At 43.4% G+C, this 16,744-nt stretch overlaps 1 protein-coding gene across 1 annotated transcript; it reads left to right on the top strand.

Annotated features, from left to right (window-relative positions):
* Positions 1-1,069: 1,069 nt before the first annotated feature.
* Positions 1,070-4,139, top strand: CRX (cone-rod homeobox; the record flags this gene model as incomplete). Its single annotated transcript, XM_081031445.1, has 3 exons — positions 1,070-1,169; positions 2,211-2,362; positions 3,513-4,139. The coding sequence occupies 3 exons, from the start codon at positions 1,070-1,072 to the stop codon at positions 4,137-4,139; spliced, it is 879 nt and encodes a 292-aa protein (XP_080887571.1).
* Positions 4,140-16,744: the final 12,605 nt, after the last annotated feature.

Here is a 16,744-nt window from a genome sequence, read left to right as displayed (position 1 = left end):
AGGCAGCCGTCCTTCCTGGAAATTTTCAATGCATAGACAAGCATCTATAATAATAATAATATTATTATTGTCATTGCCTTGTTTTAAAAATCACAAATGGTAACATGCTATACATACTGCTCAACACCATATTTTTCTTTGACTATATATAATATATAGTACATGTATATGTTATATAGTTAATATTATATATAATTTGGTAGTGTATGACCTCTACTACACACATACACACTCTCACACACCCTTATTGTCAAAGTGTAATTTGAAAATATTTTAAATCCTGACTCTAAGACACATATGTAATAAACACAGGTCAAAGATTGATTTAAGTTATTGGAAACCAGCTATTTCAGAGACGACTTCAAGGAACAGAAATGAATACAGTTATTTCCCCATTAATCATTCATACACATAGTCATTACAAACACACATAGATCCATCCCTACATCCATTCATCTAATCATTTATACACACATAACTACATCCATCCGCTTAGTACATACATACAACCCAATGGGTCAAAAATGGTGGTGGCAGATCATCGCTTGCTGACAGTTTAATACCCTTAGGGTGAGCCACCAGCCTGGTTTGTCTGAGACGCATCCAGGTTTGACCCGGAAGCCCCACATCTTTAAAAAAGCTTCTATCTCAGTCAGACCGGGGACAGCTGCTCACTCTACGCTCCGTGATTCTGCGTGAGGTTGACATCTTTTCCCGGGTCACAGAAAGAAAAGATTTTGGAGAGGGAAATGGCAGGATCAAAATTTTTAAAGGACAGAGCAGGAAGTAGAGCTTCTATTTAAGATGTCCATTATAGGCTCAGCTCTGCTTAACCGACAGCGTCTCAGTGAAGCTTTGAGGACCCTAAGCAGCGGGCCATTTATTATAGGTGAGGAAACTGAGGCACAGAGCGGCGAGAGAAATTGCCCCAGGTCCCATAGCTAAGAAGAGACCGAGGCAGGATTTGAACCTAAGCCTGCCTGTCACCGTCCGATAACTGGGAGTGTTTGAGCCCCTCCCCCCTTCTTTTGCAGGCCCACTGACCTGGGCACCAGTGTCCAGGAAGATCATGATGGCGTATATGAACCCGGGGCCCCACTATTCTGTCAACGCCTTGGCTCTGAGTGGCTCCAGTGTGGATTTGATGCACCAAGCTGTTTCTTATCCAAGTGAGTACAGTCCTCCCTGCCACTGGCCCCCATCTACTGGGGGCCTCTGGAGTCCTTTGCCCTCAGGAAGAAGATGGGCACTTACAGAAGTGACATCAGGGTCATATGCAAATACAAAACACTATTCCATACGAAGCACTGCTTAGGGATTCAGGAAAGCATACAGACATTCAAAGAAATTTAGGATAGTGGTTCCCTCTGGAGTGAGGGAGAGGGAAGCGATCTGGAAGAGGAACCAGAGGAATTTCCATCTGCTAGAAATGCTTTATTTCTTTTTTTAAAAAATAAATTTTATTGGGCAATATTGGGGGACAGTGTGTTTCTCCAGGGCCCATCAGCTCCAAGCCATTGTCCTTCAATCTAGTTGTGGAGGGCGCAGTTCAGCTCCAAGTCCAGTTGCCGTTTTCAATCTTTAGTTGCAGGCCAGCAACCTTGTTGTTGAGAGATTGCACTCTAACCAACTGAGCCATCCGGCCGCCCCTCTGGCAGCTCAGCGGCAGCTCGTTGTCTTCAATCTAGTTGTGGAGGGCGCAGCTCACTGGCCCATGTGGGAATCCAACCGGCAACCCTGTTGTTCAGAGCTTGTGCTCTAACCAACTGAGCCATCTGGCTGCCCCCAGAAATGCTTTATTTCTAAGAGAAGTGAGCCCTCTTTGTATTTTTGGTGGCATTATTATTTAGCTGTTTTGTGTTTGTTTCTTTTTTCATTAAGTTGAACATTATGGATCTGCCACTTGTATAGGCTAGAAAGGGTTGAATATCCACAGTGTCATGTTTAGTGCCTAAGAAATTAGAAAGGGACCAAAAAAAACAAATTCATAAACGTCCTTATATGGCTAAAGCCAGTTCTCCTCGGGGTGAGGCATGAGCCCCAAAATGACAGGCAACCCAGGGAGGCGGAGTAAAGTCCAGAAGGGTAGGGCAGGTGAACACACAGAAGGGGTTTCCGAGTGTCCCACACACCCTCAGGGCCTCACACCAGCAGATGAAGAGAATGGAGCCAGGTCACCTGAGGGTCCCATTTTCCTTTTCTCCACCCAGGTGCCCCTAGAAAGCAGCGGCGGGAGCGGACGACCTTCACCAGGAGCCAGCTAGAGGAACTGGAGGCTCTGTTTGCCAAGACCCAGTACCCGGATGTGTATGCCCGTGAGGAGGTGGCCCTGAAGATTAATCTGCCTGAGTCCAGGGTCCAGGTGAGATGTTCCAGCCCTTCTTGGGACTCAGAGTGATGGGAGGAGAAAGAAACCACACAGTAGCAGCCACAGTCATAAAAGGCCAGAATAATCCTTTACCCCCCTTATTTCACTGGCCTCATCTCAGTGTTCCTACCCTTCTCGCTCCACTCCAGCCAACCGGCCCCTGGTTCTTCCTCTAACATGCCCGCCAAGCACACTCCTGCCTCAGGACCTTTGCACTCTCTGTTCTCTCTACCTGGAACGTTTATTTCCCATCACCTTGTTCAAGTCTTTACCCACCAATCAAGTCATTGAGGCCTCCACCGGCAGTCGAATTTGGAGTTGCAATCTTTCCCCACATCCCCCAACTCTGCTGCTCCCTCTTTCCTGCTCAATCGGTTCTTCCGTAGTATTTACCACCTTCTAAAATACTATGTGATTTACTTACTGTTTATAATCTGTCTCTCTCAAGTAGAATGTCAGCTCCACTGATGTATATCCCCCGAGCAGTAGAAGACGGTTAATGCATGTTTATTAACTGATTGAATGGATGAATGTATATATGTGTGTGTGTTTGTATGATTGGATATTTGTATGACTGGATGTATGTATGATTCATGCACCAATGTGTATGTGTTTGCTTGTATGATTGTATATATGTACTCATGACTGGATGGTTAAATATGTGTGTGTGTGTGTGTGTGTGTGTGCAACTGTATGTGTATATTTATATATAATTTATGTATGTATTAGATAGATGAATGTATTTATGTGTATGTGAATGATTAGATGAATGGATATGGATACATGTGTGTTTGTATGAATGTCTGTATGTACAGTTGTATGTATGAATGAGTGGATGGATGGGTGGGTAGGTGGGTGGGTGGATGGGTGGACAGACAGGAAGGTGGGTGGATAGATAGATGGATGGATGAGTGGATAAGTGGATGGATGGATAGACGGATGGACGGATAGATGGATGGATGGATGAATGGATGGATGGATAGATGGATGGATGGATGGATGGACGGACGGACGGATGGATGGATGGATGGATGGAGCGGTGTGACTCTGGTGTGTCTCACCCATAAACAGCATCATTTCTGGGCACCATGGGTGCTCTCCTGGCCTCCTCCCCACCTACTGGCATTCCCCTCTTACCCCCCAGGTTTGGTTCAAGAACCGCAGGGCTAAATGTAGGCAGCAGCGGCAGCAGCAGAAACAGCAGCAGCAGCCTCCAGGGACACAGGCCAAGGCTCGTCCTGCCAAGAGGAAGGCAGGCACATCCCCAAGAGCCCCCACGGATGTCTGTCCAGACCCCCTGAGCATCTCAGATTCCTACAGCCCCCCTCTACCTGGCCCCTCAGGCTCTCCCGCTGCAGCAGTGGCCACCGTGTCCATTTGGAGTCCAGCCTCAGAGTCCCCTTTGCCCGTGGCCTCAGGGCCTCCTCTCCCCTCAGCACCCTACACCATGACCTATGCCCCCGCCTCAGCTTTCTGCTCTTCCCCCTCAGCCTATGGGTCTCCCAGCTCCTACTTCAGTGGCCTGGATCCCTACCTTTCTCCCATGGTGCCCCAGTTGGGGGGCCCGGCTCTCAGCCCCCTTTCGGGCCCCTCCATGGGACCCTCCCTGGCCCAGTCCCCCACATCCTTGTCAGGCCAGAGCTACAGCACCTACAGCCCTGTGGACAGCTTGGAATTCAAGGACCCCACTGGCACCTGGAAATTCGCCTACAACCCCATGGATCCTCTGGACTACAAGGATCAGAGTGCCTGGAAGTTTCAGATCTTGTAGCATCTCCCTCCATCTCTGGTCTAAATCTGCCTGCCCACAGCTTAGATATTTGGACAGCACCTCTGAGAGAGCAGCAGGAACCAGTCATCCTTCCAAGGGTTGTGGACGCTTTGACTTCATGAGCAGCTTAGCTCAACACAACCCACCCCTTTCCTCCCTCTCCTGGGGCAGCTCAATGGGGCTTAGTAATTCTCTCAACCCAGCACCGTCTCACACCCATTCTAACCTGAGCCCCAGACTCCAGAAACTGGTGATGAGAACTTGCCCCAAGATGAAATGACATTAAACTTTATGGTTGATTTGGGGCTGATATTTAGGTCAGAATCCAGATGCCCTTGAACAAACAAGTAGGGAGGCTCAAGTCCTTAACTTTCCATTGGGACACTTCCTTAGCACATAGCTAGAGATCCTTCTAGAACTTCCAAAAGCAGACTTTCAGAGGCTCCATCATGGAACCTTAGGCCAATTAGACAGTTAAATTAAGAATACATATTGGGCAATTTTACAGACTTCACAAATATCAGGTTTACACGGTAGGTTTAGGGGGCTATTTGCTATATATCTATTTCTTCTTAAAGACATTTCATCATTCAACTATTCATTCATTCAGACATTGAAAATGGACACATTTCGTAGGAGAATGGAAAGCAAGTTGCCTGTTCCATGTCTTTTTTTTCCCTTTTGTTTTAGGGTGAATTTCACCCAGATTTTCGAGAGATTATGGTAGTTGCATGTGACATACCAGCTATAGTTGAGGGTATTTCAAAGACAAGAGTAGGTGGACATCTGTAAATATACAAAGGATTAGGGGTGAGGGAGAAACAGATTTGGAGGCAGGACCACATTTCAAATAGACAATCCCTGTTTTAGATTTTTTGTTTTCAGTTTCGATGGTGGGATTGGATGCCCTGATTTGGAGTGTTTGCCAATTTCCATGGTGTAAATTTTCCCACTATGGCTGAGTTCAAGGCGCCAGTCTGAAGTCACCAAACTCGGAGTTGGGAAGAGACGTGGGCCATCTGTGCTCGTGAACTCGTACAAACTGACTCCAGGTCTCCAGCACAGGCAGGCATGTCAGGAGGAAGTCACAGTGTGAAGAGAGGCTGGGAGGCATCAGATGATTTTTCTGGGTTCAGGCCAAGAGAGGTCCCCACTCTCTGGACCCCCGAGGGGTACACTGCAACCATTAGAGTCCACAGAGAGGGTTTACTCAACGCACCACTTGGTCATCTCTCTTGGGCCTGAGTCATGCTGGGCTCTGTGACATTAAACCCAGGAATGACTTGGAGTCCAGTGTGAGACACAAAGGATAGACAGGAAGATGGCACATGTTGTGGTGCAGGATGAGGGATCCAGAGAAAATTCACAAGGGAGGGACAGGGAGGAGATGACATCGTGCTCTGGATCTGAGACCAGAATGCGGGTCAGGTACTTATTTTGCAGATACTCCCACACTCGGTGCTGGAGGCTGGTTCTCAGGTAAAAACAAGATTCCGCCCCGCCCCACGGAGCGCGCCATTCACAGAGGAGGGCATGTCTTGTGCAAACAATTCAAAGGCAGCTTGAAAAGGGGTCGGGGAGGATTTGAAGGAGGGTGGAAGGTAATAGAGGACAGAGGACACAGTTTGACTTCAAAAGACTGGGGTCATCTGAGACTTCTCTGGTTGCTGGACAGAGTGAGGAATCAAACCTGTTCAGGAAGTTCCAGGTTCCTTTTTCTGGTCCAGTCCTAAACTCTGGGTCTCCAGCTGTCCATTGGGATGTCCAAGGGTCTATTTCCCAAAGCCAGGAAAAGTGACAAGGGAAGTGAGGACAGAAGGAAAGGGCCAGGGGCCTCCCTCATTCTGTATCAGGCCCTCTGTTCTCCCCGTGTCCATTTCCTGGAACTCGGTCCCTTCCCCAGCCCCCCTCAGAGTGAAAAATGATTAAAAATGTTGAATCCTGCTTAACTCTGGGTGTTTTTGTTGTTGTTGTTGTTTTCTCAGAAGGACCGGAAAGGTAGAAACAGGAATTGCTCTGTCCCTTCCCTCTCCTCTCACCTCTGTCTCTGGGGGCATGGGCCCATCTACGTGCTTCCTCTGTCTGGTCACCATCTTTTTCTTGATATCTCCCTAAAGCCATTTCAGCAGGGACGTGGGCTCTAGACGGCCAGCTTCTACCCACATGACCTCCAGTCTCCCTTTCGGCAAGAGGATGGTAATTATGCTTCCTGCCTCAGTGGCTCATGTGAAGATAAAAGCCCTCCCCATCAGCCTCCAACCCTCTTCAGCTTCATCCTGCACCTGTCCCTTCTTCCATCTCTGTCCCTGGGTCACTTTCAGTTTCCCACCGTTTCTCTCCAATCTCTTATTTTCTCTATCTCTCTTCCTCCAGACGGTCTCTCAGACTCCCAGGTCCCTATTTCTTTTTGCTGGATTTTTGTCATTTTCCTTCTTTCTCTTTTCTCTTTCTTCGTATTTCTTTTGCCTCTGACTTTCTATTTCTCCAACTTTCAGTCATCTTTCCCTGTTTCTGTTCCTTTCAATCACTGAATCCTAGGTTAAAATTTGTGTGTGTGTGTTGGGGGGCAGAGGAGTTGAACACAAGATTGATGGGGTCAGGCAGACTTGTTGTCCGAACCTGACCCAGCCACTTTTGGGCAACTCGTTTATCCTAGTCTCAGTTTCCCCACATGGGGCATCGAGAAAACCTACTTTGAGAGAAATAAATGAGATTATTATATTAAGTAGGTGGTCCTGAAGACTGGTCCATGCTAACAGCCCAATATACGTTTGTGTGTGTGTGTGTGTGTTAAAATACATATCCCATAAAATTTACCATTTTTACCATCGTAAAATATGCCATTCAGTGGTATTAAGTACATTCACAGAAGAAACCAGACACAAAAAGGCCATGTATTGTATGATTCTATTTATATGAAATGTCCAGAATTAGCAAATCCATAGAGATGGAAAGCAGATTAGTGGTTGCCAGGGGCTGGGAGGAAGGGAAATGAAGAGTGACTACTGACGGGCACAGGGTTTCTATCTGGGGTGATAAAAATGTTCTAGAACTACAGAGGGACCCAGCAATTCCACTTCTAAGTATATACTCCTAAAGAATTGAAAACAGGTATTCAAACAAAAACTTGTACACTCATGTTCATGGCAGCCCTATTCACAATAGCCAAAAGATGGAAACAACCCAAATGCCTGTCGCCTGGCAAGGTATAAACAAAATGTCGTCCGTCCATACAATGGAATCTTATTCAACCACAAAAAGAAATGAAGCCCTGGCACCCGCAAGACATAGACACCCTTTGAAGACGTTGTGCTATATATTTATCTTAACCTATTTTTTTTTTTAAATTGAACTTGTCCTTGTGCCATTCATGGCATCTTTATTCATAATGGCCCCAGATTGGGAACCATCCAAACGTCTGTCGACAGATGAATGGATAAACAAACTGGAATGCATCAATTCCTCAGCAATAAAAAGCACTGAGCGCCGGGCATACATAACAACATGGGTGAATAGCATAATAATCTGAGAAAGGAATCAGGCTAGAAGCAGCACATACTGCCCGATTCCACTTATATAAAATTCTAGAAAGTTAACGTTAGAGTGGCAGGAAGCCAACTGTTGTTGCCGGGGGCTTGGGATCCACAGACAGGATACACTACAAAGGAACACAACAATATCTTTTTGGGGTGCTAGAAATGTTCCGTATCTTGACGAAGGTAGTGGTTCTAGGACCATGTACAATTGCCCAAATTCACCAAACTGTACACTTAAAATGGGTGGATTTTATAGTATATATATTACACCTCAATAAGTCGATGGAAAAGAAAAAAGAAAAATTTACTGAGCAGGTACTATTTGCCAGACCCTGGTAAAAGCCAATTCTAACTCTTCTAATTCTCAGAACAACCTATCAGATAGATGCTATTACTCTCCCCACTACACAGCTGGGGAAACTGAGGCAGAGGGCGGTCAGGTGACCTGCCCAAAGTCCCACAACTAGGAAGCCGTAAAACTGGCATTTCTATTTATCTTGTGGGGATGTAGCTCCTCGGGACCCTCTTGGCATTTCTCCCCTCCCCCCCATTGTTGGTCCCGCCTTTCATTCCTGCTTCTCTCCTCCCTGTATCTTCCTTCCCCCTCTCATACAGGCCTGATTATTTCTCTGCTCTCTTTTCCTCTCTCCATCTCTCCCCTCACCCCCTTGTCTTTGTCTTCCCTCCTGTTCCTCTTGTTCTCTGAGCCCCTCCCTAACTGTTTCCAGGACTAATTTAGCAAAGCCCCAATCCTCTTACCCAGGGTCCAGCCTCAGCAGAAAGGCAGGGGAATTAGCGAGGATTAGGTTCGGACGCCTGACCCATCGGGAGGGGACTTCGTGGAGACAACTGAGTTTTAACTAAGTGATGTCCTCCCCACTCTTATCCCCTCCACAGGAAATCACGCCTGGGACACACAATAATAATAAAATCATGGCTAAACTCTCTATTCAGCACTTACCACGAGCACTGTTAGGCACTGTCTTTGTAATTCTCCCTCACTGAATCTTCATTACACCCTCATGAGGTAAGAGCCATTCCTCCTCCCGTATTTTATGGATCCGAAGGGGTTAAATAAGTTTCCCAAGACAAACAGGATCCAACCCATCTTCTGAGGAGCCTTAGGTTAAAGAGGAAGAGACAGAGGCTGGGAGGTGAGGATGGAATGGCCCTGGGGCCACACAGATTTCCAGAGCCACTCTTGTTTGGTGACTTCAAAGATGATAGTTTCAACCCCCTCAAAATATGGAAGAGATGACAGACCAAGAGGGAAACCAAGAGGGGAGGGAAACAGAGGGGGAAATGCATTCCAAGGAGGAACAGAAAGCAGGGCCAAGGAGGAGATTAGGTAGGGAAAGAAAAGATAAGACAGATGCCAGGTATTGTGCAAGGCGTTTTTTCTTCCGGAAGTATGTGACAGAATTCACCAGTTTGTAAGACAGTTAATTATGTATTCAATTTATTTACTAGATACATAAGTGTTCATCTTTTAAACTTCAGAAAGTTGTAGTTCTTAAGGAATTTGTGCACCTCCTCTAAATTGTCAAATTTATTGGCATTCATTTGTTTAAAACATTCCAGTTTTCATTTCATTTATCTATAGCATTAAATGATATATCAGATATCAGATAAAAAGAAAGACTAAAATCAACCATTTTAACCATCATCTCAAGAAGTTAGAACAGAAGGAAGAAATAGGACAGAGGGAAGAAATAATAAAGATGAGAACAGAAATAAATAAAATCAAAGACATATTTTGTTAAAAACTAATAAAATTGATAGCTTCCAAAAACACTAACAAAGAGAAAAAGAGAGAAATTACCAAGGTCAAGAATGAAAAAGAGGGCATTACTGAAGATTCTACGTTAAAGACATTTATGATCCTAACAAGATATTATGAACAATTTTACACTAAGAAATTTGAAAATTTAAATGACAAATTCCTAGCAAAATGTAACTTACCAAAGCAAGCACACACACATAAAATAGAAAATCTGAATAGTCCTATTAAAGAAGAGTAATCCTCAGAATTGAAATTCTTCACAAAAAGAACACTCTTTGCCCATTTGGCTTCATCCACAAATTCCACATAACAATTAAGAAAGAAATTACATTGATCTGATGCAAACTTCCAGGAACTTGAAAGGGAGAAAACATTTTTCATTTTACTTCATGAGGCCTGCACAAACTTCAATATCAAAAACATGAACTCATGAACCAAAGTCCTAAACAAACTATTATCAGATGGAATCCAGCATGTGTGCGTCATGGGAGGATAATCCATCCTGACCAAGTTGAGTTTATTTTAGGAATAAAATCTCAGGAATGCAAGAATGGTCTAATATTCAAAAACCAAGGAATTTGCCACATTAATATACTAAAGAGAAAATCATATCATCGCAGTACAATGGAGGCATTTGATAAAACTCAAAATTCATTTTTGATTAAAAATAAGAAACTCTTAGAAATGAGGAAGAGAAGTGGATTCCTTAATTTGATGAAAGTATCTGCAGAATAATCCTATAGAAAATATTATGTTTGATGTTGAAATGTTGAAAGCTTTCCTTCAGTTACTGGGAATGAGACAGGGCCATCTAGTGCTCAGCACTTCTCTTCAACACTACTGAAGGTCCATGCAATAAGGAAATAAAGGTGCAATCAAGTAAGAAAAGAAAATAAAGGGTATGGCAAAGAGAGAGACAGAGAGACAGAGAGAGAGAGAGGGAGAGAGAGAGAGGGAGAGAGAGAGAGAAAGAAAGAAAGAGTGAAAGAAAGAAAGAGTGAAAGAAAGAAAGAAAGAAAGAAAGAAAGAAAGAAAGAAAGAAAGAAAGAAAGAAAGAAAGAAAGAAAGAAAGAAAGAAAGAAAGAAAGAAAGAAAGAAAGAAAGAAAGAGAGTGAAAGGAAGAAAGAGTGAAAGGAAGGGAGGGAAGAAGAAAACCATCATTTGTAGATGACATGACTATAGGTAGAAAACCCAAAAGAATCTATAGATAATCATTTAGAATTAATATGAGAATTTCACAAGGTCCCTGGATAAAAGTCAATAGAACAAAAACAGATTATTTTTCTACACTCCAGCCACAAATAAATAAGAAACAAATTTGAAAAAAAACTGATAAAATTTACGATAATATCAAATACTTTCGAGGAAAAAATCTAACAAAATCTGTGTGTGATCATTACACAGAAAACTCTACACTATAACAGAAAAAAACATTTAAAGTAAAATGAATGGAAAAGTTGTTAAACTTGATTGGTCATCAGGAAAATACAAAATAAAGCTACAATAATCTTCCGCTGCACACCCATCAACATGGCTAAAATTAAAAGACAGACGATGTTAAGTTTTGGTGAGGATACAGAGTAAAATCATTTTGAAGATCTATTAAGCATTATCTATTAAATTTGAGAAATGCCTCCTCTATGGCCCAGAAATTCCACTCCTATTTTGTCAGAAGACATGCACAAAAATGTTCATAGCGTCATTGTTCGAAAGACCCCAAACTGGAACCAAAATAGCCACTGAGGCGAGAATGGATAAATTAACAGTGCTATATCATACAATGGCAAACTACACAGACATCAGAATGTAGACAGACCATTGCTAAGGCAACAGGGATGACTCTTGCAAACAATGATGAACAAAAGAAAGCAAACACAAAAGAAGACACATTTCATGATTCTATGCATGTGAAGTTCAAAACCAGGCAAAACTAACCTGTAGTATTGGAAGGCAGGGTAGTGATTACCTTTGGTTGAGACTGGGAGCTGCCATGATGGAGCTTCAGTATTGTTAGAGATATTCTGCTTCTCACTCTGGGTGGTGGACATAGGCATGTTCACTTGGTGATGACTTATTGATTTGTGCTTTTTCTCAACCAGTGGTATACTTCAGTGAAACATTTCTTTTCTTTGTTTTTGGTTTTGGTTTTTTTTCTATGTTTCCCTGCTGATGAAGCTGAAGCCCATTTCCTGCGGAGAACAAAAAGAGGTTGAGATTAAAAACAACAACAAAAAAACCCTGAGGGTTGCTAGGTGGGGTTGGGGGAGAAGGTAAAGGGATTAGAAAGTACAAATTAGTAATCACAATATAGCCACAGGGCTATGAAAGACAACTTGGGGAATATAATCTATAATGTTGTAAAGATTTTGTAGGGGGTCTGATGGGCACTTTTCTTATTAGGGAGATCACTTCATGGTCTGTGTAGATGCCTGACCACTGCACTGTACATCTGAAGCTGAAGCTGAATAATATGGAATGTCGACTATGATTTTATATATATATATATATATATCATATATATATATATCATTTATATATATATATATATATATATCATATATCATCACGGGATATGGAGTACAGCATAGGGAATAGAGTCAGTGGAACGATAACAGCTATATAAGATGTCAGAGGGGTAGTAGATTGGGGAGGGGGGTTATCACTTTTTGAGGGGTGTAAATGTCTAACTATTACATTGTTTTGTACTAAAACTAATTTTTAAAAAATGAAAAAAGGGCCGGCCCGGTGGCTTAGGCGGTTGGAGCTCCGTGCTCCTAACTCCAAAGGCTACCGGTTCGATTCCCACATGGGCCAGTGGGCTCTCAACCACAAGGTTGCTGATTCAACTCCCACAAGGGATGGTGGGTTGCGCCCCCTGCAACTAGCAAGGGCAGCTGGACCTGGAGCTGAGCTGTGCCCTCCACAATTAAGACTGAAAGGACAACAATTTGAAGCTGAACGGCACCCTCCACAACTAAGATTGAAAGGACAACAACTTGACTTGGAAAAAAGGCCTGTAAGTACACACTGTTCCACAATAAAGTCCTGTTCCCCTTCCCCAATAAAATCTTAAAATAAAATAAAATAAAATAAAATAAAATAAAATAAAATAAAATAAAAGAGGCCCAGACAGGTTAAACATTTTCAGAGAAAACCTGAAGCACAGAGCAGCAGATAGAAAAGACGCTCATTTCCTTGTCAATCTTAGGCTCAGATGAACTTGCAGAAAAGGCCCCTCATTATCAGAGAAAGAGAATGTGATCTAGAAAAATCAGAACAATGGAACCGATGTTCTAAAAAGAGAATAGACTTTATTTTATTTAATATACATTTGCATCCTTAATAACTGCTCTGAGATGAATTCATAATGAGTGCCATCAAAATTCTCCCAGCCCACAGTTTCCCTCCTATGGGGCTACAACTCTTAGAAGCTTCTCATACGTTCTCTTAGATGCAGGCTATAAATACCGGAGCAAAATTACACCTAGGTCCTCTTCTCAGGTTTCTACACTTTTTTGCCTCTCTATGTTGCTTCTCAAGTTTGGTTCAAGAAACCTCTGTTCTCGGAGTGGCCAGATGGCTCAGTTGGTTGGAGCACGAATTCTTAACAACAAGGTTGCTGGTTCAATTCCCGCATGGGATGGTGGACTGTGCTCCCTGTAACTAGAGATTGAAAACAGCAACTGGACTTGGAGCTGAGCTGCGCCCTCCACAACTAAATTGAAGGACAACGACTTGGAGCTGATGGGCCCTGGAGAAACACACTGTTCCCCAATATTCCCCAATAAAAAATAATAAAAAATAAACCTTTGTTCTCAGAACTGTTCTCAGAACCGTTCAGCTGGAATAGAGACAGATGGATAGATAATACAAGGATATGTAAATGGACAGATGGACAAAAGGATACATAATCTGAAAAACAATATTGAAACTTGGACATTGAATAATTGGGGAGGCAGAAACGATTTTGGAGGACACAAAAGTAGAAAGAAAATTTATATAGAATGCAGTGATGGGGCTCCAAGAATCTTCTGAGGGATAGAGAAGAGTGTCCTGTCCACACAGCCTGTCATCACAGAGGAGGGTGGGTGCAACATAAAGTTTGTCATGGCAGAGGGAGGAACTAAGGGTAGTGGGGTGCAGCCAGCTGAGAGCTCAGTTAATAATTATAAAGCACTTAGAAAAAAAATTAGAAAAAACCAATGTTCTTTGCAGCTTTGTTTATGGTAGCCAAGACATGGAAACAACCAGAATGTCTTTCGATGGATGAATGGATAAAGAAGTTGTGATATATATACACAATGGAATACTATTCGGCGGTAAGAAAAGATGATATAGGAACATTTGTGACAACATGGATGGATATTGAGAGTATAATGCTAAGCGAAATAAGTCAGACAGAAAAAAGGAGAGAACCATATCACTGATATGTGGTATATAAACCAAAAACAACAAAAGAACAAGACAAACAAATGAGAAACAAAAACTCATAGACACAGACAATAGTTTAGTGGTTACCAGAGAGTAAGGGGGGTGGGGGGGAGGGAGATGAGGGTAAGGGGGATCAAATATATGGTGAAGGAAGGAGAACTGACTCTGGGTGGTGAACACACAATGGGATTTATAGATGATGTAATACAGAATTTTACAACTGAAATCTATGTAATTTCACTAACAATTGTCACCCCAATAAATTTTTTAAAAATCTAAAAAAAAATTAGAAAAAAATAAAGCACTTAGAATAGTGTCTAGCACATAAGAAAAATATTTGAATCTCTCTCTCTCTCTCTCTCTCTCTCTCTCTCTCTCTCTCTCTTTCTCCTGGGAATAACATCAGAGCTCCTCCAGGCCCTTCCCGATCTGGCCCTCTGCCCCACCTCTGTCTTGCTGGCCTCTTCCTGCCCCTAAAACCAAGCCAAGCTTGGGGGCCAAGGCCAGGGGTAGGGGCCGAGGCGGGCAAAGTAGGCTGTCCCTTACAGCAGTGGTTCTGTTGCAAGAACCACTTACAACAGAAGTAAGTGGTTCTTACTTCTGTAAGGGCCCTTATTATTACAGGGCCCACTGCCAGTGAAGGCAGGCAGGGTGGGTGCCTCAGGCTCACCCAGGCTGGTGCCCCGGGTCGGGTCCCTCCTCCGCATCCCCCCTTCCCCTTCCCGCTCCATCCAATGGCTGAAGCCACCCCGAAACTTGCAGGGGGGCACTGTGTGCCTGGCCCTCTGCTCAGTATCTGATTCAGTAGTATACTACTCCCTGATTAAGACCAGTAGTATTAGCATCACCTGGGAACCAGTTAGAAATTCAAATTTTGGGCCCCGCCTCTGCACCTACTGAATCAGAAACTCTGGGGGGTGAGACCTGGTAATCTGGTTATTAACAAGCCCTGCAGAGCATTCTGATGCCCACTAGAATTTGAAAATTGCTGGCTGTGAAAGGCTGGTTTTCCAGGAATGTTTATGTTTGATCTGCATGGTAGAGGCCAGGCACTTTGCCCCAGGGAAACACCTTAGAGACAACGATGGGCTCTCCTTGTGACAGTTTCTCTCCTGAGCAGAAGTCAGTTCCCAGGCGGGTGTGGAGCAGCCGTTGACTTAATCCCATTGTCTGGGTGGGGAAAACGGGGCCTGGCTGGGGAGGATGGCTTTGCCCAACAGCAGGCAGCTGACAATGATAAGAACCTCCAGGGATTCCCAACTCTCAAACACCTCACTGGGTGCATGGAATTCAAGGGATTTTGCTAAATAGCATATAAGAAAGAGAAAAGCAGTCGGTGACTGGGAGCTGGCCTGGAACTGACCGCCAAACCTTGGCGCCCTCCTGCTGAATATAAATGATTTCACAAAACACAAACAAACAAGGGCAGGCTTTGATCAGATTATTACAAGGGACACTTTCTATACAAACCACACTCCAGCCACACTCTATCCTCCTCACCTTCTAGATAAGATACCCAATTATGGTATCACCACTATTTCCTGACAACATCCACACCGGAGTAAAGCCACCCTAATTTCTTAAATTGTGGTAAAATATACAGAACATAAAATTTACCAGTTTGTACATTTTTAAGTGTACAGTTTAGTGGCATTAAGTACATTCATACTGTTGTGCAACCATCCCCACCACATATATTCAGGATGTTTTTCATCTTCCCAAACTGAAACCCTGTCCCCATTAAACACTAAGGCTAATTCCCTCCTCCCCCAGCCCCGGGTAATCTGCTTTCTGCCTCTGAATTTGCGTGTCTCTATAGAAGTGGAAATATGCACTATTTATCCTTCTTTGTCTTAATTCTTTTAGCATAATACTTTCTAAGTTCTTGAATGTTTCAGTATGTACCAGTACTTCCTTTACAAGGCTGAATAATATTCCACTGTGTTCATGAGCCATGTTCTGCTTCATTTCTCTGTCAGTGGACACTTGCATGGTTTCCACATTTCGTCTATTGTGAACAGTGCTGCCAAGAATATGGGTGCACGAGTATCTGTTTGTGTTTCTGATTACAATTCTGTTGGGCTTAAAAGTTACTCTTTGAAATTTCCCCCAAATCATCTCATACATGTCCAAATCCTATATAGTTCCTTTCAAACACCCTTGTTCTGAGACACACTTAGGGTTTCCATGTGTGTGTCTCCCTCGTTGCAATAAACCCAAATTTTCTCAGTTACTGGTGTCCTCTTAATATTCCTTGGCTGAGGGACACTGACAAGTATCACCAAGTCTCTCTCAAAAACAAACCTACATCCAAAAGATTGAAAAGCCAGGTTCCTTATCCCCTCACCCATCAATCGCAGGCCTTGTCCTTCTTCTCATCTTTGTCAATCTAATCAGTAAAATGTTACACTTAAATTCATTTCAAAATCAGAGAGAAGGTGGTCTCTAGTCACATCTTAGAGACCAACGAAATTGCTAGATTATCCCTTGTTGACAGCACGGTCATTGACTGTTTTGATGACCAATGTGTTCCCAGCTGCCCAAGAAGCAGAAAAAAATGTCCTATATGGTAAAATGCCACCGTGAGATAGGAAGTGACAGTTCAGAGTATGAGGTAAATCTAATCACGAAATCACTTTGCTTTGTTTCTTTTTGTATTCGGTCACCTAGCTCACTGTCACTTTCATTGATTATAATAAAAGTCCCCTGGGCGTGAGCATTGGAAGTTGTACTGTCCCCTGACGCAAGTCCCCAGCAGCCCCTGGACAAGTGAGGAGTCCAGTCTGATGTTTAGACGCGGGTCTATGCAGCTACAAGGGGCTGGTCTCAGGGACCAGAGACACACAGAACAGACC

Source organism: Rhinolophus hipposideros (genome assembly GCF_964194185.1).
Source record: "Rhinolophus hipposideros genome assembly, chromosome: 21".
NCBI classification, from domain to species: Eukaryota; Metazoa; Chordata; class Mammalia; order Chiroptera; family Rhinolophidae; genus Rhinolophus; species Rhinolophus hipposideros.
The sequence above is the reverse complement of the archived record's forward strand: the minus strand, read 5'-3'. Positions and strand labels throughout refer to the sequence as shown.